The sequence below is a fragment of the Seriola dumerili genome, unplaced genomic scaffold (genome assembly GCF_002260705.1).
Source record: "Seriola dumerili isolate Sdu_G_001 unplaced genomic scaffold, Sdu_1.0 BDQW01000169.1, whole genome shotgun sequence".
NCBI lineage: Eukaryota > Metazoa > Chordata > Actinopteri > Carangiformes > Carangidae > Seriola > Seriola dumerili.
Genome location: NW_019174424.1, coordinates 5,306,953 through 5,328,993, shown reverse-complemented (window position 1 = coordinate 5,328,993; position 22,041 = coordinate 5,306,953). Strand labels below are relative to the sequence as shown.

General features: G+C 47.1%; 1 protein-coding gene across 1 annotated transcript in view; it reads left to right on the top strand.

Annotated features, from left to right (window-relative positions):
* The window catches only part of adgrl1 (adhesion G protein-coupled receptor L1), a 69,864-nt gene that overhangs the window by 27,253 nt on the left and 20,570 nt on the right, over positions 1–22,041 (top strand). The window contains exons 2-8 of the mRNA XM_022752438.1: positions 32–245; positions 1,496–1,605; positions 8,200–8,214; positions 16,651–16,858; positions 17,079–17,343; positions 18,810–19,137; positions 20,568–20,861. Coding sequence (XP_022608159.1) covers positions 32–245; positions 1,496–1,605; positions 8,200–8,214; positions 16,651–16,858; positions 17,079–17,343; positions 18,810–19,137; positions 20,568–20,861 — 1,434 coding nt within the window. The remainder of the gene's footprint in view (positions 1–31; positions 246–1,495; positions 1,606–8,199; positions 8,215–16,650; positions 16,859–17,078; positions 17,344–18,809; positions 19,138–20,567; positions 20,862–22,041) is intronic.

Genomic DNA, 22,041 nt, shown 5'->3' with positions numbered 1-22,041 from the left:
AACTTTGCCTCTCTCCTTCTTTCCGCTCCAGCCCTGAGCCGGTCAATGATGCCCTTCGGCCTGATGCGTCGAGAGCTGGCGTGCGAAGGCTACCCGATCGAGCTGCGCTGCCCTGGAAGTGATGTCATCATGATCGAGACGGCCAACTACGGCCGCACTGACGACAAGATCTGTGACGCAGACCCCTTCCAGATGGAGAACGTGCAGTGCTACCTGCCAGACGCCTTCAAGATAATGTCACAGAGGTACTTATTGATCTGTTTGGATCTTGTGTATGTGTTTGTGCAGAGCCAGAGCTTGTTATTGGTCCGAGGAAACAGGATACTATTTCACAACATGGTTTGTCCAGAATTTCCTGCCTGTTGATAGGTGTTGGTGTCTTGGGGTGTTGATGTCTTGTGTGGAGTACTGAAATCAGCATGCTTGCTCTGTGCAGAGCACCACTACACATCTTGGTGTATGGTGGTGTATATGTTTGGCTGCGCGTACATGCACGAGTGTTTGTTTGTGTGTGTGTGTGTGTGTGTGTGTGTGTGTGTGTTTGTGTGTGTGTGCGTCTATGAGTATGCACATGTTTTGGACTGTTGCAAGAGAATTTGTAGGGCTTCCTACAGCTGCTCTCTGTGTTTGTGCTCAGCATCTGCTTCCTCTGAGCTCAGATCAATGGAAGCCCTCTCTCAGCTATCCATCACACATGTAATGGAGGCACAGGGTGCTAGCTTGGGGAGAAAGCAAGGAGGGAAGGGGGGGGAGGTTGAAGAAGAGAATTGAGGGGTTAAAGGAAGGAGGGAGACTGTTAGAAATGATGAGATGATAGAGTGAGTGCAGCAGAGATTTGAGATATGAAGGGAGGGAGAGGCAGCAAGGGGGAGAGATGCTAAAAGCTGGATCGAGAAGGATTATGTGACGAGAATAAGTGAGTATGTGTGTGCGGATGTGTATCTTTTCTTCTGTGTGTGTGTGTGTGTGTGTATGTGTGTGTGTTTCTCGGGTGAGCAAACGTGAGAAGGCATGCAGCGATGTGGTTTAGATCTAGGTATTATGTGCATATGAATGTTTTCCCTGTGTGCGTGTGGTGTAGAGTATTTGCCATAGCCCCCCTCGTCCTTCCCTGTTCTCTCACCTCTAATTGCTCCCACTCACAATCCCCCAGGAGAGGAGGCTCTTACGTCACTCGCCCTCTCTCTGCCTCTTCCCTCCCCGCTTCCTTCTCTCTATCCTTCATCCCCCTTCCTGTCCCCCCATCCCTCCCTCTCTGTTTCCCACCTCCCCTCGGGTGCAGCTGTCACATGATCTAGTCTAGTGTGAAATTACTCCCTTCCCTACCGTTTTCTCCGTCTTTCAGAGCCTGAAGATGTTTTTTTTTTTTGTTGTTTTTTTGTTACCCACTCCTCTTTGTCTTTCTTACAATGGCACTTGTTATTTTTTTATCACTTACTTCCTCCCTTCTCTCTCTCTTTTCTCCCTTCCTCCCCCAATCTGTCTCCTCTCGCAGGTGTAATAACCGCACTCAGTGTGTGGTGGTAGCGGGGTCGGACGTGTTCCCAGACCCCTGCCCAGGGACCTACAAGTATTTGGAGATCCAGTACGAGTGTGTCCCTTACAGTGAGTACTGAGACCCTGTCACCCCCTCGCACCTCCCCACCCCCCTCACCCCATTCACCGAACCCTCCCATCCCTCCCTTTACCCCCCACCTGAACCTCTTGCCCCCTCTTCAACCCCCCCGAAAAAAAAAAAAAAAAAAACCCACGACAAATGATATTCATACACTCACCCGTGCACACTTGCTCTCTCTTGGCTTCTTTGAACACGAGCAAAACAAAACAAGACAGACAGTCATCTTCACCCGCTCTCTGTCTCTCTCTCTTCTTTCTCTCTCGTACACTTACACTGCACAGAGACACACACACGCACACACTCACACCGAGCGCTAAACCTTTTTTCTTCATCGACAGAGCGACGCACCAGTAGCTGAGAGGGATTTTCACATGGGGGAAGATGCTCCACGAACACATGGTCCGATAAGCACTTCACACACACCCACTGCAAACGCGGGGTCAGCCCTTATTGGTGATCACAGCAGTGTAACGCACACCGCCCCACTCTCGCACACTGATTGACCCATGGGGCATGCCACTGCCTTTATCTGGTGCCAAACACCTTTGCTGTCCCTCTGATTTCCAATAAAAATTAAAATTGGGCGCAGTGAGACTGGAAGGCAGGGGGCGTTGTGTGTATGCCGCACCTCACAATAGGGATGTTAACAAAAACAGCAAAGGGCTTATTTTAGACCACATGACCTGGAGCGCCACACATTTTAATGTCCCCATGGTAACGGCTGACTTCCTCGCGGTCCTGCTCAGAGCTGCGTGGAGGTGTGACATACACACACGCGCGTGCACACACAAACAAACACACGAGTCTACCTCACACTCGCAAAAAGAGGGGACTCACAGTTGCTCTCTCTCTTTCCCCTGACTCTTCCTCCAGCAAGAAAGCATGCACACACAAACAAGTGCACACTCACACAGCCGAAGGAGCAGACACAGCAAGGATTATATGGTGTTGTGTTGATCCTCGCTCATGTGAAAATCTCCGCTCAGTCTCCCCTCCTCCCTCTCATGTATTATTACTCTCAGCATTGATCCCCTCACTGTGCAGGAGCACTTGGTTGGAGGGGAGGCGCAGTGGTGCTCCCCTCCACCGGGCAGAGGCAGAACTGGGTTGCAGGAAGGGGTGGAGGGAGGTATGAGGGTGTTGGGTTTGTCTGGGTGGGTGGGGTGGAGGGGAAACTGGGGGCCATGGGTCTTCTTGGGGTGCAGGTGGGGTATGGGGTGATTCTCTCTGCTTTGTCCTCAGGTGCAGATGTTGTGGCAAGCCACGGGAACCACGCCAAGCCGCTAACCTTGCTCACCTCTTCTCCCTCTCCCTCTTCCTCTTCATGTCTTCTCTCGGAGGTCTCTCACTCATCCTCCCTTTGCTTATTATCTATCACAGTCAGTGTCACCTCTCTTAACTCCTCTTCTCTTGTATCCTGCTTCTCTTTTACTTCCCATCTGCACTCCAAGGTCTTTAATCTCCATCCACTGCCCTATTTCTTTCATTCTTCTTCTATTTTTACTCTGTCCATCAATCTGCCACGTCTTATCATTCTGTTGCGTCTCTTCCACTGTCTCTGTTGTTTTTTCCTTTTACAGGTGGAACGAATATTCAAACCATTCAACCATTCAGCTCTGATGGGGGAGGCTCAGAGAAACTCAGGGACTTCAAAGCACCTCTTTCAGTCTTTGCCCTTCCTCTGCTCAGTGGTTTTGTGCCCTCGGTTTACCTTTAGAGAGACTTTGTTGAGTCAGGTTGCAGCTACAGTCACAGATAAGAAGAAGTTGGCTGGGTGTCTTGCCTTTAGGGATTATTCTCTGGTGTGAAGCTTTTCTTCACAGCCTTCCAAGTGGCAACAAGTATTCTTCTCGAGTCTCCTCTTCCCTCTCCTCACCTGGCTTTCAGTCGATGTTAGCTGGGGTCCGATTGTTAGTCCTCTGCTAGTCCTGTGCTGCAGTTTGGTGTCCTGTATTGTATTGTCCGTAGGGGGGGTCATAGGTAGTGTAGCTTGGTTGTACCTGCCGCCTTCTCCTCAAGCATTCTAACCTTGTCTTTTTCCCTCTGACTGCACAAGGGAGCTTGTTCTCTCTCCGCGAGGCAATCAAAGGGATGATTAAATAGCTGCTGACTTGCATTTTTCCTCCCCGTGTTTGGAAAAAAACTTTGTTGATTGCGTCTGAAGTATGGCGCGGCTTAGAAAATTGGAAGCTGATCCCTCTATGATGAAAAGTCCCGCCTGTCTGAGGTGACAAAGAAGAGCCAATTACCCCTGTCCTCTGCCACACTCCTCCGCTGGAGAAACACAACCGCCGCTGTTCTCATCCCACACACACTCTCTCTCGCGCTCGCACGCACGCACACTGAAATAGAAACAAGTGTGCGCGTGCGCGACACACGCACACAACCCGCTCACCGCGGCTGCTCTACGTGTTTGTGCTCAGCTGACAAACTAAATATGACCTGACACATTCAGACTCAGAGCTGGAACTGTTCATCCCAAAACCTAGTCACCGTCGCACCGCACGCCACTCAACTCGGCCACTTTTAATTACCAGGAGAGCGGCTGCGTCGCTCTCTTCAGTTCTGCCTCAGCAGAGATTTGTCAAGATTAATTGAATTTGCTGCTGCTAATCGCTCTGGTAATGCCCCATCGTTCACGTCTGGCTGGGAACACTGGGCACTCTGGCATCATCCAAGGCTGATGCATGTTTTCCGCCCGTTGTCTTGACAAAAAGGTGAACAATAGAGAGATGATATGTAAAGGTTGTGTGTCACAGCAGCTGAGATGCTGTGACAGCAATGTTGATGGGTGTGTGTGATGTGACGGGGTCCTCTATGTGCGTGTCACACAGGCGCCATGTTACCAGTCACCTGAAACGGCGAGGTGACAGCCGGAGCTGAGCTGACACGCACACACACACACGCACACACAAACACACCTCTGTTGGCTGAACTCAGACAAGGGTCCGGAATATGAGTGTTTGTGTGTGTTGCTGCGCGTGGGATCGCCTTGGCAAAATACAACATCCGCTTACAAGTCAAATCATATCTCATCGAGCCAAAAAGCCCTGCGAGGCCTCCCCGCCACATAGCATTGTTTTTGCCAGCCGGAACAGAGCAAGACAAAACGGCTCAACTGAACTCTCATTTCACACTGTCACAGCCTGCTGTAGCCTGCTGGATTCCATTAAGACATCACAGATCCATGCACACAGCTGCAGCGTGTACTTACTGCAGTGGAAACCCTACACTGCTGTTTTAACACAGATGTACGCCGAGAACTCTACCTGCCCCCCACCCACCACCCACCACCCCCTCCTCCTCCTCCTCCTCCTCCTCCTCCTCCAGGACACTGTGCTACGTCATTATTGATTCCTAATGCTCTCACTGGGGTCATCCATGCTAGCTATGCCAGAGCCATTACACCTAGTGTTGTGCCTCTGCTATTTCATCAGCTGTGATTTATCTTGTTAATATGCACAGTACAGGTAGCTGAAGAACCGGCTTTAAAAGCGCCTATTCACGCTGTACAGTACAGGATCTGCAGAGCATCTTAGGTAACTCCATATTCTCCACTTTTACGCTCATATTTTGTGGCTCTGCCACTGTTTCACTTTATAAAATTGATTCTTCCCCCACAAATGTATTCAGTAGTGCCTATTCATTACAAGACATCGCTTTTTGGACACAAAGCCCCTGGAAATGATAGTTGACTTGTCTGGAAGAGTTTGTCAGTAGAAGGAATAATGGCATTGTAATATGACAAGTTTTCAGGGGAGGAGAGGAAACACTTTGATGTAGCTGAAAATGAAATTCTATTAATATGTATAGGGGCACCATTAGACGTGGAGCTCATAAATGTTTGGTGAATGAGAAGCAGGAGGCTTCTCTCACGCCGCAGAATGGGATGACACTACTGTGAAAAATGTAAAGCGAGAGAAAGAGAAAGCAGAGAGGGGAGAGGACGGAAGAAGCTGGAGAGGACACACTATCTCTCAGCAGTGTGAAAGAGACGGAGGAGGCTAAGTTGTCCCGCAGTACTTCAACAATGTGTGTGTGTGTATTTGAGGGTGTGTGTTTCTAGCTGTACTCATTAGTGTGGGAGTAATTGATAGGGTTGTAGAGAGCGCTGAGCAGAGTGATTAAGGGGAGAGAGGCCAGTGGCTTATTTCTCAAAAGGGCCCTGAAAGAGAAATGCTGAATGAATCACACAAACAACCAAGGTGGCCTTAAACTAACCTCCTGCTCTCTGTGAGGACAGTTTGATGAGTTTCTGTCTCTATTCTCTGCGTCTGTGCGTGTGTGTGTGTGTGTGTGTGTGTGTGTGTGTGTGTGTGTGTGTGTGTGTGCTTGTGTGTGTGTGTGTGTGTGTGTGTGCGCGTGTGCTTGTGTGTGTGTGTGTGTTGTTGTGTCTGTGAGCTTAGTGTCTATTTTTCAGGACAACCAAGAGCAGAAGAAATGGAGTGAACAGACTGAGGTCTTCCACTTCCCCTATTCTTCTTCTTCTTTTTCTTCTCCCTTTCTGCAGCATTGAAGAACTTTCCTTTCTCTCCTTCTCTCTCTCTCTTTCTCTACATACCACTGCTGTTCATCTCACATGATCTTCCTCCTGTTTAGGCAAACATACTCATCGGCCCATTTAGAACAATTCATTTAGCATACCATGTAACCTCAGACTTGCATGAAGCGGAGAGGAAGTTCTGCTGTCAGTAGCTTCCTCTGGGGGGAAAAAAAAAACTCCATGTCTTCAAGCTCTGCTGAATTCTGGTGTTCCCATGCACCCCCTGCAGTTGTTTCAGTGAGGATGAAAGCCCTGGATGCTCTCTGGCCAGTCTCCCCCTCCCCTAACCTTGGAGCTAATGATTGCACTCGCAGTTGGTGGCGGGGATGTAATGCTTTCTTGCCCCCTGCCCTAGCTTCACAGGACTCACTTTCATAACTTTGCCATGTTTACCCCTCTAGGCTGAAAATGACTGCCATTCCCCAGGTCTTCATGGAGGTTGTTTGTCCAGTTTGATCTTGGCATAAGATGATAAATGATCAGTGTGGCTGCTGATGCCGATGCTGCCTCTGCTGTACCGCTGCCAAGATGCAAGGCCATCCCCCACAAAGATCAGGCTACTGCTGCTAACGCTCCCTTTTCACTCGTTACATCTCTCTCTCTCTCTCTCTCTCTCTCACCTTTTTTCCTTCATTATGGGCAACCCTACGAGGTGTCGTGACAATTTCACAGGGCTCCCCGGGCGACATCAGACTTCCCTCAACACACACACACACACACACACACACACACACACACACACACACACACACACACACGACAATCACGCTCACGGCAGGGGTCCACCAGCCGAGTGCCTTTTGACACGTCTTGTCCCGAGAGAAGTGACGATCCACTCACACGCCACTTGTGCCTCAGCAAACACAGAGCGAAAGGCGTGTGCCAGTGCCTGTAATGTGAGAGGAGGAGCGGCAGATCCTTTTCTCACTCCTCCGCGAGTCTCCAGCTGCTCATGGACCTCCCCGGGCGCAGCAGCACAAGCAGGTTCCAAACAGCGCCACGGGATGCCGAGGGAGCCACGCCTTACCTGCTCATGTCAGCTGAGTCCTGGGTGTGACTCAACACACCAACCTATTGATTTGTGTGTGATGAGCTCGCTGTAGACATTTCTCTCATCTCTCTTTCGTGTCTACCCCCCCACCCCCACCACCTCCCAACCCCCCGACAGTGTCTCTTGGTTTCTCTCTGTGTTTCTGAGACGTTCCAGTCTGTCAAACCCTCCCTTTCCCCTGTTGTTTGTTCTCTTTTTCTTTGATGAGCTAGCATCGGCCAGGCAAGCCGGCAGCTCCCCATTGATTGGACGGTCGATGGGTTGAGTGTTTTTGCTTGCTTCTGTAGCGAGCATCCTGACTCTGTAAATTGAGCAAAGCCAAAAGCACCGCTCTCCTTAGATGAAGGGGGCCGCAACACAAGACACAACACAGACTGCACTTGGAGAAAGAAGGTTGCAATGATCCCTCCAAAGACAACTAGCCACAGATAGAGACATCGCCACCACCCACTTTCCACCTTTCCACCTACCATCCCCCATCTCCTTCTCTGCCTTTCCTACTCCGTCTCTTTCCACAGCTGAAGAGGACCACAAGCACAAAGATGTTCTTCCTCAGTTTCTCTCTCCAACAGGTTTCCGGGGGCGGCACTGTGGGCACAAGGGAAAGCGGGAGGGATGTGGCAGTAAGAGGGGTGGAGGTGGGGGCCGAGAGTGTGTGGTTGGGGTTGGATTGTGTTGTTGGGGGATTATTGATAAAGCTGAAATGAAATGGAAATGGATTTAAACCCAGGTCAGGCCATTTTCCCCTCCTCATTTTCCATTTGAGCCATCCTTTCTCTGAGTAGCCAACCATAACACAGACAGATAACTTGCTTTAAAAAAAAAGAGAGAGAGAGAAAGGACAGCGTTTTATTTAATCTCAATTTTCTCTTTTTTCCTGCACCTGTTTTTCTTTCATTCTCTTTACTTTCCCTCTCTCTCTTCCTTACTGTCTTTCTCTTTTATCTTTCTATCTCCTTCTTTCTCCTTTTTCCGATGCTTGAATAGAAGTGGATCAAAAAGGTAAAGACCACAATGAACATAACAACCACAGCTCGCCCCTTCCTCCTCCCTACTCCTCCTCCTCCTCCTCCCTTGTCTCTCCCTTCCTCCCCCCATATCCCCTCCTAACCCAGCACCTTGTGTAGTGGTCATGTTTGATGTTGATATCCCTCCCTTTTCTTTCTCGATCTCTAATCGCCTCCTCTGCCCTTCTCTTTCTATCTCTCTTTGACTTATAACCAAAACTCTAAAATCCTTCTAGATTTCCTCCTTGGTTCTGATGACACCAGCCTGACCTGCACGCACGCACACACGCACACATGCACACAAACACACCAGCACAGACACACAAAACGGCATCATGGGAGGTCAGTCCAGTATCTATGAGAGATAAACGAGAGATTAACTTCATTCCTTTCCTGTACGAAGTAGCACATCTCAGCCTAGACTTACAGACAGCATACATTTCTATCATCTCATGGATGGCAAATCTCTCCTCTTTGTTCCATCCATTTCAAAAACCACCTCCTTCTTCACGCCGTTGCCTCACACACACCTGATAATGCACTTTTCTCATTTGCATTTCCTAAGTATTGTTCCGCTCATTTCGCTCTTGCGATTTATTTATCCCTCCAGATCTAAGAAAGATTTTCCTCCTCTCTCTCTTTGCATCACTCAGCTGCTCCTTTTTCTCCATACTGTATCTCTTCCACTTTTTTTTTTTTTAGTTTCTCAGGACCGATTCAAAGTTTCTCGTTGCTGTAAACTCAAAGCAAAAAGAAAAAGAAAACACCACATTAAGACAGTAAATGGCCAAAGTTGCTCTCAGATCATTTTTACAATATCCCATTTTCAGGTGCTTCAGTGTCCTTCTCTCATTCTGTCTCTCTTCCCATTTCAATGGGTCACACTTCCATTTAACTCCTTCTCTCTCACTGTCCCCTTACTTATCTCTGCTTATTTTTCTCTGTTGTGCTTCTCATCCTTCCCCTTCTCTTGTTCTCTTTCTTTCGCCTTTCTCTGGTTGGTTTATCTCTCAGATCACATCTGGCCATCACAACCAGCTGCAGGCTCTTTTTGAGCATCTCTTACACTCTCACTCTTTTTCCTCCTCTCCTCTCCCTCTCCCCTTCTCTTTCTACAGTTTGTCACCGCCACCTCTGTGTTTTCTTTGTTGCACATGCACTGTGAACTGTCCCCCCTTCTACCCGTGTCCACATCAGTCAATCCCTCCTGGTTCCTTATGTGTTCAGCTCCGAAGGGGAAGGAGAGGGGAGGGGGCTGGGGGGGAGGGAGGTGTATCCTCTCCAGCTGCTTGTAAAGGCCTCTCTCATGCAGCAGGGCCCCCGCCACGAGCACTCCTAAAGAGCCCCAATCAGCATTGCCAGGCACCTCAATCACTAGCGTCTTAAAGAGCAGAGATAGACCTGACCCATATCCAAGGTCAGACTGAGAGTATAGTGGCCATCAGTGCCAGCTTCCCAATGAGCCAATACCCCCCCCCCCCCCTCTCTCTCTCAGGTCCTCACCCTCCTCAACTCTCCCTGAACCTCCTCCCCTACTCACATCTGTCTCAACCTCAGCCATTTCCCTGTCTGGCCCCATGGCTGGATCCATATGTTGGAGGAATTAACTCTTATAGAGGTTGCCATTAACTGGTTTATGGACCTCTTTGTCTGGTGTCGTGTCCATGGCTTTTCATTAACATGGATCATTGTCTCACATTTTTCTCCCACCGCAAGCAGCCATTTTAGCTCACTTTCCCCGCTTGTGGTGGAATAGGAAGCTACAAAACCCTCCTCCTCCTCCTCCTCCTCCTCCTCCTCCTCCTCCTCCTCCTCCTGCTTGCACCTCACCCAACTGGTTATATTTATTTACTACTCTTCCTCCCACTAACACTAAAAACGAATACCCCTTTCCTCTGTCTGCACTCCTGCCCTTACCCACCGTACTCCATCCCTTCACTGCTGTTAAACACACTTCCTTTCTCTGTTTATGGCTGATTTAACATTCCAGACTTGTGTTTTGCCCATGTCTGTCGAATTAATCCTCACTGATTGATCAGCTGATTGACAGATTGGGATTGGGATGACGTGCATCGCGCGATGATGATGTCACACGCAGGAGATCCTGTTCAATGACTGTCCAACACTGTGTCAGCCTACCTACTGTCAGGCTATTTTAAGACTATGTCGGCATCAGCCACCTCTCCTTCTTCCAATCACTGTCTCTGTCCCTTTTCTCACCCTTTTCGCTGACAGTCTAGGGGAGCATAATACCCACATCATTACAGTATTTCCTTTATCACTGCTGACACAACCAAACAAGTGGCCACCATATTTTTTTTTTCTCACCTCCAGTTTGTTTGCTTCTAAAGGAAAAGGTGCAAGAGAAGGAAGCAGTGTTAGACGACTGTGCACAGTCCTGGTATTTCCATGGAGACCGTCGTGCAAGGACAAAACCGTTGCTTACACGAACAGTTCTCTACCTGTGATTTGGAAAATTGAGAGGGAATGAGGAAGAAACCACTGCATCGTGTGACAGGAAAACACAAAGAATGGCTGCGAGTGGAGCAAGAGAGGGAGAGCAGCCGGTCGCTATAGAGACGATGAGTCAGGCAACATCACCTCATTAGGAATGACCCACCACACACAAGCACAGTCATGTGACCGAGGCATTGCAGACACCGTATTCAGTAGCACAGGGAGATAGGGAGAAATGTGGGGGATTGACTGTACATGCAGAAGTCATTGCATTGTTAAAAGCCAAAGAACAGAGAGGTGAGTGAGTGAAGCAGGTGGTCATGAATATAAAACACGGCGGCTGGTTTCAGGACCATTATGGAGAGACAGCACCTCAGGGAGGCCCGATTCAGAGCAGGAGGGAGGAGGCAGGGAAATGTAGGGTGGTGGCAGGCTAGGCTAATGCTACAGCCGTGCAGGCTCGCTGTTACCCCACCACTCGAGCCTCAGTCAGCCAGTATAGGGTATGCCCCTCTGTCGTCTACTGTATCTGCAGCCTGTAGCCTCTGCAACCATGTCCCGACCAACTTTCCTGTCACTCAGTGTCAGCTTCACTCCAAGGCAGATAAGACTTTCCTTTCAATGGACGGTATCTCTTGCTGTTGCCAGCTTTTTGGTCTCAGTGAAGGGTATTCTCTGGGGTGAATGTTTGGGTTGATAAAGGTGCCGGTTTGACACCTGCCTCTTCCATTGTCTGGACAGTGTGTTCATGTGTGCATTGTCTGAGAGTTTGTGTGAGTCCTTAGGGTGTATGTCTGTGTGTATATGTCTGTGCACGGCTGTTTGTACTGTTTTGTGTTTTTACTCCCATGACTTGACCCCCTTGTAGTTTAAAAGGAAGCGGAAACACAATGGGAGCCCCTCCCTTCTCCTTCCTTATTTCTCTCTTCTTCTCTCTGTCACTATATGTCACTCCTCAGCAGATTAACTCACTCCTAATTCTCATTTCACAGGAAATAACCTATTTACTCTGTCTTACTCCGCTCCTCTCTCTCTCCTTGTTTGCACACACAGAACACGCTCACATCCTTCTTCACGCTTTCTTCTCTCTGTCTGCTTCTCTGTCTCTCTCCTCTGAACTGCACACATGCACGCCCACACTCACACACTCACAAACAAACACACACACACACACACACACTCCCATACACACACACACATACACGAAACACACACACACATACGCATACACGAAACACACACACAGAGCATACCATCAGGAGACTCACTGCACACTCATGCGCACACACTAACCCTTAAAGCCCATTAGCTGTCCAGCATGGATGTGGGGTACCATGCCATGCTCCATTCTGCCCCCTGCTGCCTGCATGCTGCACCTGCCAGTAACAGGTGTGGGATTCAATTAAAGCAGCATGCTCTCAGCAGTCAGTCCTGTGAGCAGGCCATGACTGTGGACTGGGCAAAGCCTTGAGCCAGCAGAGCCCTCAGATCCCTGTAGCTAAGAACCAAACCAAAAAACACAAACACCATGAGGACACCACTTTAGAAACAGCTGCCAACCATTGGCAGGGGGTGTTTAGATCATCAAAGTCGTACATTAACCATCACCATGATGCTGTCACATCAAACATGAAAACACTGCGGATCGTAGAAGACAACCAAAATGAAAAGTCTAAATTTAGCCTAAAGCTGTCAGCGCTCACTTTTAATTGCATTACCAGTCGATCACAAATTGCTGCCAGACACTTATGGGAGATATTTACTGTCATTTTCAGGAAAGTTCTGGCGCTTTCATCATTTTATACTGCTGCCTCATATTGACAAGTAACAGCTGACCTGTGCCTGGGAAAGGGATTATGGAGATAAATAGCCAATTATTACAGCAGTATTTCTCTGTATGTGTGGTAGTAATTGGCATGCCAGAGTATGATAGCTACAGCCTGGGTTTTAATCCCTGATAAGGTAAGTTTCATTAGCCATCTGGCTAGTTTGTAGGGTAAAGAAGTGACTGCGCTGCCTAGTGACTTCACTGGGATGATCATGACTACAAGATTTCCATCCGCACCCAAATAGGAATTAATCTATTAATCTAACAATCTCACATAATCCCAGATGGCTCTTACTCCAGCTAACCTGCTCTTGCCAGACTAGGATAATGCCTAATCTCAAGAAATACGCCTAATGCTTAATGCCTAATGCCTAATACCTCATTCATACTGTGGTCATAATAGCCTCTTGTACTACAGACTCTACTGCTAGGGTTTGGCTGCTCTGGCTTCCCGCTGCTACAATCACCCTTCATAGTCAGAAGGAAAGAGAGGGAGGCAGAGCGAAGGAGAGGCAGAGAGAGCTGGTAAACAGGAAGGCAGGCTGGGGAGCGCAGGTCAGAGTTAATGAAGCCCCCTAGGCAGGGTTTGCAGGGTGTGAAGCGTGGCCACTGTTTCTGTTTGGCTTTTGAGCGTGTGAGTGCGTGCGAGTGAGTGTGAGTGTGAGTGTGAGTGTGAGTGTGAGTGTGTGTGTGTGTGTGTGTGTGTGTGTGTGTGTGTGTGTGTGTGTGTGTGTGTGTGTGTGTGTGTGTGTGTTTGTGTGTGTGTGTGTGTGTGTGTGTGTGTGTGTGTGTGTGTGTGTGTGTGTGTCCTTGTGGCCTGTGTGTACAGCCTGGAGGCCGTTGATGAGCCCCTTTGACACCGGGCCCACCCAACGACCATTTCATTAGAATAAACCGAGGCTCGCTGAAAGGCAGCCAGCAGGGTTCATATGGGAAAGGAGGGAACAGAGAAACATGGAGGAGGAAGGCAGAGGATGACAGACTGTTAGTCTATGCTGCGCTGCAGTGTTGTTGTGATGATGAGGCCAATAGAGTACAGACTGCAACCAATTTAGGCCAGGGCTGCAAGGTTAGGCGCAATAATGAATAGAATCAATGTTTTGGGGGCTACACTGTGGCGGGCACAATGTGTTGAGAGTAAATTGTATTGCAGACAGCAACAACTATTTTGGAGCTGTGATAGATTGTAGTGCATTCTCTGTCTCTTACCTTTATATTATGGCTGGTCATGATTTAAGTACATCAGCCTCCAAAGCTCTGAATCCAATCCTAAACTTTTATTATCTTATCAAGAGCTTTAATCTGGACATGATCATTGTGGATGTCATGAAACTCCAAATAGTGAAGCACAGTTATATCCCGAAATTCTGCTAATATAATATTTATATATACAGTATTGTATCATAAAACACAAAAACTTTTACATTTACAACGGTTAGGTTATGCTCTCCTCTATTGTACAATGTTAATTAGCTTGATGGGTCACACCAGTACAAGCTGATAACAACAACACCAGCCAAGGTGAATGAATCGTAGCATAATGCTGTGAATTAAGCAGCATAGATCCTGTAGTATAATACTTCAGTGGCATGTCTTTTAGGTTTCCTTTCTTTGACTTTATTCTTTATGAGAAATTTCACCCAGTCTCATCAGCGAGACCTCCAACACACTTGAAAGCTTTTGTGTCACGCTGTCTATACAGCTGCTGTATTATATGTCATCCAGTGGCATCAGAGCTAGGTCAGATTTACCATTGCTTTATGATTTTGTTAATATTTGAATGTAAGATTGATGTTTGTTGTTGGATAAATGATCAAGAGGCAGGCTGTTCCATAGAGGTATTACATATTTATTTGCCTTCTATTTTACTGTAATACTGTAATCAGTTTCACTGTATCGTGGCAACAGATGAGTTGGATGTTAGCGTGCATATTAATACTTTTCCAGTAGGTCATCCTGCTGTAGAGAACAGGCTTGTCCTTTATTCTACCTTGAGGCAGAGTGTTCCTGGCTTTGTTTATGGGTCACCTACATGCAAAGCCACTGCTTTGCTTTCTGCATGCTGTTTATTTCTCTATTTACAGTAGCATTGTACTTTTGAGGCAGTGTCCTACTTCTATTGGTCGTCTTTTTCCCGCTCCAAAGCTTTCTGTTCCCGATAATACCTCACCCTTTATGGCCTTTATTTGAAATATTTCGGAGCACAGCTTCCGCTTATTAGCAATGCGCTCGTGCAGCGTCTGGACTGATAAAGATGTCATTTGATTGTGTTGTGACGGAGGGCTGACAAGATGTTAGTCAAGGATTTCATTGTTCGGCTGTCTGAAAGTGCCAGATTTAACCATTCCTCTGAACATTATTTTGCATATTTCAGTCACCCACGTTCATATTTGCAAAGCAAACACCTCAGGCGTCCCTGCTTTCGAGTGAGCAGTTTGGTTCGACAATGGAGCATGACAAGCCTCCTCCCCGTGAAGAGTCCGTATTCAGAGTGTTTGTTTATGCCTGAGCTTGATTAGATTCCTGTTTGGTTGCCAGTCTCAATCCCTGTTGGACCCCCTCAGAAAGAACAGGCTAATTCCTAAGTGGCCTGGCGCTACAGATCACCAACCACTATCAACAACAGTATGACAGAAGGCTATACGAGAAAGCTGGATTTCCAAAAGCCTGAGGTAACTCCCCGATCGCTCTATTATGATTCTCCTCCTGCAGCAGACTCCATGAAATATTCAAGACAGTTTGAGCCTAGACTGATCCGTCACTCTAACAGTCACAGAGTGACAGTGTATGTGTGTATGTATGCATGTTGGTGTGTGCATGCATGTCGTGCACTGCCTGCGTGTTTATTGGGATGGTATGCGTGTGTCTTGTCCGTCTGTGCATCCATGTGTGCTGCATGTCATCTGCGTCCAAATGCCCCAGCAGCGTCCAATTAGTTCAGAGATGCGTTCAATCATGAGGTGACCAGCAGGTGTCTGGTTCTGTCGCAACCCCGAGCCAGAGAGCCACATAAATAAGCTGGCAGAGGAGACATGGGGACTCCTCAGCTGTTTTTTTTTTTTTTTCTTTTCTGTAGTGCCTCCAACTCCCTCTCCCTCTCTCTCTCTCTTGCTCTCTGTCGCTGGTACCGCTGTGATGTCAGAGTAGCGAGGATGCCAACAGCTTTTCTCATAGATCACCTGGCACGCCCAGTGGTCCCAGGGCACTCTCTCTGTCAGGCAGGGACACGCTGCGTCAACCAGCCAATTTACACTAGTCCCAAGCGGATGACCTCCACCTGCCTAAAGTAGACATCCTGTGTGTGTGTGTGTGTGTGTGTGTGTGTGTGGGTGTGTGTGTGTGTGTGGGTGTGTGTGTGTGTGTGTGTGTGTGTGTGTGCTAGGTTAGTTTATGGATTGTGTGTGAGAGTTCCCATGTATTTTTGTGTGTGCATCTATGTCTGTTTGGAATAGGGACTGTTGTTTGTGTCTGTTTCTGTGCCTGTGGGTGTATGAAGCTGAGTTGCAGTTGCGGCGGACGGGGAGGCCTGGCCAACCTCACATCATTACCCCAGGATGCTTTTTTTTCTTTGAGGCATTACTCTTGACTGAGAGCCAAATTTGAGTCCTAATAGAACAAGCTCCACAATTACTGTTTTACCACCCAGTCGCAGAGCAGGGAAGCAGAGGCCTTTGAAATAAAAAAATGTACAATCAAATAAAAAATAGGCCAAGATAAATTAGATTAGAGACTACATCTAAGCCGCGGCAGCAGCCAGAAATCTCCCATTTATCATATCCAGACGCTTTCCAACCACAATGCTGATGTTCTACAAATGAGCTTTTATATGTTCCTTCATTTTAAATCTGATAATGTACCTCACCTCACTCCCCCCCTCCCCCTCTGTCCCATTCTCCTCCTTCTCTTTGTTTCCTTTTCAATTCTTAACTTACTTTTATCTACTCACATCTTCCTTCTGTCCCCTCCATGTCTCTCTCCTGTTCTGTATTCCATGGTCTTTGGCCTTTTCCCATTTCCTCTCTCCCTCCCCTGCCATCTCCATGATATCTTTCATTTTTACAATGCTTTGTTGTCATTTTCTGTGTCTTCCTTTTTTCTCCCACCTCTTCTCCTCCTCTCTGCTCCAACACCCCTCTTCTGCTCCAGTCTTTGTGTGTCCAGGAACGCTGTTGCGGGTGCAGGCGGCCAGTTCTCTGCAGGAGGCGGAGCACCAGGCGGGAGCGTGGTGTAAGGACCCGCTGCAGTCTGGGGACCGTCTGTACGTCATGCCCTGGACCCCCTATCGCACGGACATGCTGTATGAATATGCCTCCTGGGAAGACTTCAAACAGAACCGACCCACCACCACCTACAAGTGAGGGCGCCTCCCACTGTCCTGGATGATCAAATAGCATCTGCTGCTGTATTGATTTATTGGCTTTTGATGTGGATATGGATGGTGATAGCAGGACGGTTCCACTGTGGTGTCAGCTTGCTTGCCGTGAAGCCGTCTTGAAGGATTGTGTCGTGCAGGGTAGATAAATTGACTTGTTCTCTTGCATCCCTGCACCACTCATGTGATTCTCTGTCAACAGGTTGCCAAACAGAGTCGACGGCACTGGGTTCGTGGTGTACGACGGTGCAGTATTTTACAACAAAGAGCGCACGCGAAACATAGTCAAGTACGACCTACGGACGCGCATCAAGAGCGGCGAGGCCATTATCACAAATGCCAACTACCACGACACCTCGCCCTACCGCTGGGGAGGGAAGTCGGACATCGACCTGGCTGTGGACGAGAACGGCCTCTGGGTGATCTACGCCACCGAGGCCAACAACGGACGACTGGTGGTCAGCCAGGTGGGACAGCAGCGCGGCACAGAAGGGGATGAGATGTGGATTATAAATGCAGGAGTGGATTATGTCAAAATCTCATTTTGCTAGTCCGGCAAAAGGTCATATGTCACACATGAATGACTTACCGTTCAGGTTACACAAGTGCACTGACAAATGAGATGCAGAGATATTGTTGACCGCTTTGTTGTTGTCGTGTCAACATCATCTGCAAAAAGGTCAGGCCTAATTTCAAATCCTGTAATATTCAAAAACTAATCTTCACTGGTTTGGTAAATATTTGATTGGTTTTTGTGGATGTGGTGGAGGACGAGGAACCACAACCAGGTTCTTTCTGGCTTCAAACGTTAGGTTGTCTACTCGTTTGTATATCAACAGTTTAGAAGCATGTGCTCTACACATTATTGTAAATATATCAATCCAAAGTCACATTACTTTGCTTTGCTCACTTGGAAAAACTCAAAACATTTGAGTTTTTTTTTCTTTCATACTTTCATACAAGGTGGTTATTTGTTTCGTAACAAACGAAACTGCAATCAGGCAGCCTGTTCCCACATAATCAGAGTTTCAATTAATGTGTTGTTCCAAGAGACGGGACCCATTTATTATCACCATCTTTGACCTTACCAGGAAATTGTTTTTCAAACTGCATAAGTTAAACTATCCATCTAAAATATCAAACCCTGCATGAGCTATGAGAGTGTAGAATAATGGAGCAACAAAGTAATAAACAAGAAAGTGATCACTTTCATCATTAAGGAATTGTTTGGTTTCTGGGGAGATTTATTATTTTTCCTGCTTACCCAGAGAGCAACATGTAGCGGTCTCTGTTATGTCTCGACATACAGTTTGAAAGTATTTTGAACAGAAGCAGCTTTATGCAAAGGCAGAAATATATATGTATATTTCTCCTCCGAAGCTCACGCATTAATTACTTTTTCAATATTTTGACTAGTGCTTGTAAATCTTAATATTATTGTATTAGAAGTACAATTTGTGCTGCCGTAGGGTCCTGTAAACACGAGGACGACGGAAAATGTCATTTATATTTTGATAATAAAATTAGAGACTTGATAGATGCTCAATTTTGACACTGTATAGTTTTTTAACTATACACTGTTTTGTTTTTTTTTGTTCTTTTTTTAAAATCTTTTTTTGTCTCCTTTAAAAGTCCAGTGTTCTAATTTCCATTGAGCTGCTACTTTACCGTAGACTCCAACTAATGGAGCTTCTGTAAGGAAGCTTAAGCTCACCATTCAAAAAACTGCACATAGAGAGATAAAAAAGGATATCAAGAAACCAAACGCTAATAGTCTTGCTCTTTTATTCTTGAAGAGTGTGTAACTTTTTTATGACCTCTATAACAAAAATTCCCCCAAAACCAAAACCTCTCTTCAAGCTTCCCAGTATGATCATTTATACATTAAGCCTTGGCTGAGTGGCTGAGTTCAGCATCTCTTCCTTGCCTGTAGGTAAACCCTTACACCCTGCGCTTTGAAGGCACCTGGGAGACCAGCTTCGACAAGAGGATGGCGTCCAACGCCTTCATGGCTTGTGGCGTGCTATACGCGGTGCGGTCGGTCTACCAGGACGATGACAGCGAAGCAGGCGGTGACCTGGTGATGTACGCCTACAACACTAACCGTGCCCGCGAGGAGCCTGTCAACATCCCTTTCCCCAACCCTTATCAGTATATTTCCTCTGTGGACTACAACCCTCGAGACAACCAGCTTTATGTCTGGAACAACTATAACGTGCTGCGCTACCCGCTGGAGTTTGGACCACCAGACCCCACCACAGGTGAGGAGTGATCCCGCAGAAAGCACAAAAAAACACAGTAACTTTAGTTTTTTAATCTACAATTGTGAGATATTTTGCATCTGTAAATTGGTGCAGATGTATGAGGCTGTCACAAAAAGTATGTATAATTTACCCCCTAATTCCTTTCTAGATGACGACTCAAGTGTTAGCTGAGCTTTAGCTGGGCTGACCCAAGCTGGTAGTGCGGTCTTATTGAAACATTGATTTATTCCTAAATCTGACATTACAGTTGACCTCAAGTTTAGAATTACTGTTGGACGTGATGCTTAATATTTGTAGACCCAGTTGAGAGCTGATAGAATGGTAAATTGAGTATCAAGACATCTGCTGTTGACTCAGACACCACGGCAAATATTTTGAACAGAAATATTAGGCGTGCTGTAGAGAGTGGTCTACAGATACAAATATTAAGGATTTACATATAGAAAACCATTGTGTTTCTTTATCTTTATGTCATATTCATAAAATGTGAAATTATGAAGGAGAATCTGGAATTTGTTTTTCTGTCATTTCCATCATGTACAGTACATACACATACAAAAATTATGCTTCTTGCTTAACCAGGGAACACACTCAAACAGCCCATGCAGAATGTGTTTGTGACTGTTTCTTATCTGACATTTGGATGCCTCAGATAGCAAATCATTGTATTTCCATCCACAGCCATAGTTACAGTAAGGCGCAGCTTCTCAGGTATGACTGCTGTAGCACTTCATATCAACTTTTCTGTGTCATGGATAATGAAAAAGTCATTCTGAAATGATAAGAGGGAGGATAAAACGAGAACACCACACTGCATTTTGGCAGTCCATCAATATGAGAGGGAGGTTTGGATGTACTGTATATCTGAGCCGCATAAAGGCCTGTATAAAGCTCGGATTATGCCCAGAGAGAGACGAGGCAGAGACAGACGGGCGGGAGCACTCGCGGAGTTGTGCGCTGACTCCGCGTTTGATCAGTTAGGATTTTGTAGTTGTGATGTGTTGCTTTTATCTTCGCATTAGGTTTGGTTGTTAGTGATGGTGACTTCTCTGATACATTTGATCAATTATTTACTTCCCACTGACTTGTGATGATGCTTTCTCTCTATCTCCTCCCCTGCTTCTCCTCCCCTCTCTGGAGAGCAGGCTTTGAGAGGCTCAAAAAAGTATTTGTCACCCCAATTATTGTGGGGCTAACTTTTGAACTCAACTTGTGAGAGACAACGTACATTCATATGCATGTGTCCTTCACTCTCTTGATCCCTTTTATTTTTTATTTTTTTATTTTGGCTGTTGCTGTTGGGTGTTGCTGCTCTCTAACAAATCCCTTACATCCTCTTATAACTCTCTAAATGTCTCTCACTCATTCTGTGCCTCTAACTCTGACTTCTCATCTCTTCTCTCTGTATTATTATGGGGTTACCTCAGGCCCTTTGACCACCACCCAAGTGACCACCACTCTTCCAGCCAGGCCGTTCACCTCCAGTGCCAGCCCCTCCACTGCCCGCCCCCTGGCCCCGACCTCGCGCCCAATCGGCTCCATCAACAAGCACCCCGATCTTCGACCAATCACAGCCACTGTGCCAGTCACCCGCCGGCCACCTCGCCCTCCTCAAGGCCCAGAGCCCCACGTCTGCGAGGCGAAGCTGGAGCGCGGTGTCCAGTGGCCCACCACGCAGAGAGGAGAAACGGTAGACCGACCGTGTCCCAAAGGATCTCTAGGTGAGGACAGCTGCTTGTGTGTATTTTTAAATGTGTGTGCATTTTTTCCACTCCGTGAAACAAACAAGTACGCACAGTATATCTCTTCTGTGCATGTGCCCAAGTGATCAGCATGTTTGTACTCTCACACTTGTTTTTTTCCGCTGTTGTCTTCTCCTGTCCCTGTGTTGGTCCCACCAGCAGGCACAGTCCCCGTGGACTGGCAGATGAAAGCCTGTCCTCCGCAAATGAAAGGCTCATCTCCCACAGAAACGGAGCTGATTGAAAGTGGCGAATAATGCAGTGAAGGCTAGACAACACAAGTTTCACTTCCCTTCATGCTAGCTTCTATACCTCTATACATGCAGCCATCAAAAAGCCCTCTTTAGTCACAGGAAGAAAAAAAAAAAGGCATCTCCCTCCATCCTCCTCTCCAATGCCTTTCAATGTTTCTGTATGTTCTCTCTGCGAGAACGGCAGTAACATTAAATTAGCAGCTGGCTTAATTGCCACATCTTGGCAGAGCTCTCAAACCCAATCTGTGGTCGATGGAGGAGGGAATAGAGAAAAAATGGGAGAGAGGGGGAAAAAAAAAATCAGAGAGAGAGAAAAAAAAAAGTGGGTATGAAATGCAACGCCACATCTGCTCTGATCCGTCTACAACTGTGAAGTGTTGAAGCATTGTTTTTGTCGTCTCCGCTCTTCCGTTCTGCTTCTATCGCTCTCTTTCTTCCTCTCTCTCTCTCTCTCTCTGGTCCCACTTCTCGACTTTTCTCTTCCTTGTCTTTGTGACTTGACGTTGGTTATTTGTGTTAGCAAGAGCGGATAGACCCCCTCTCTGGTTTTATCCCGGCGTGGTGTCCTTTCTCTGAACCTAGCTGGAAATGAGGGTTGGTGGAAGATGCTTCCCTTCAGGTGTTTTTTACTTGACAGTGAGGGATCGGGCCTGATGTCTCTGGTGTGTGCCTGTGTGTGCTGAGTAAATGTTACGTGTGCATATGGTCCTTTTAAATTGTTTCCTTTTGCAGCATGAAAGCCTCTTCTGCCCCCTGCCATCTTCCTCCTCCATTTCTCTTCCCTCACTTTCTCACTGCCCTACACTCCATTATTTAACCTTTTCCACTTCTGACCCATTTCCTCTCAGACTTTTTTCTCAACCTCCTCCCTCTTTCTTCCCTCTCATCTTCAAACACTTTTGAGT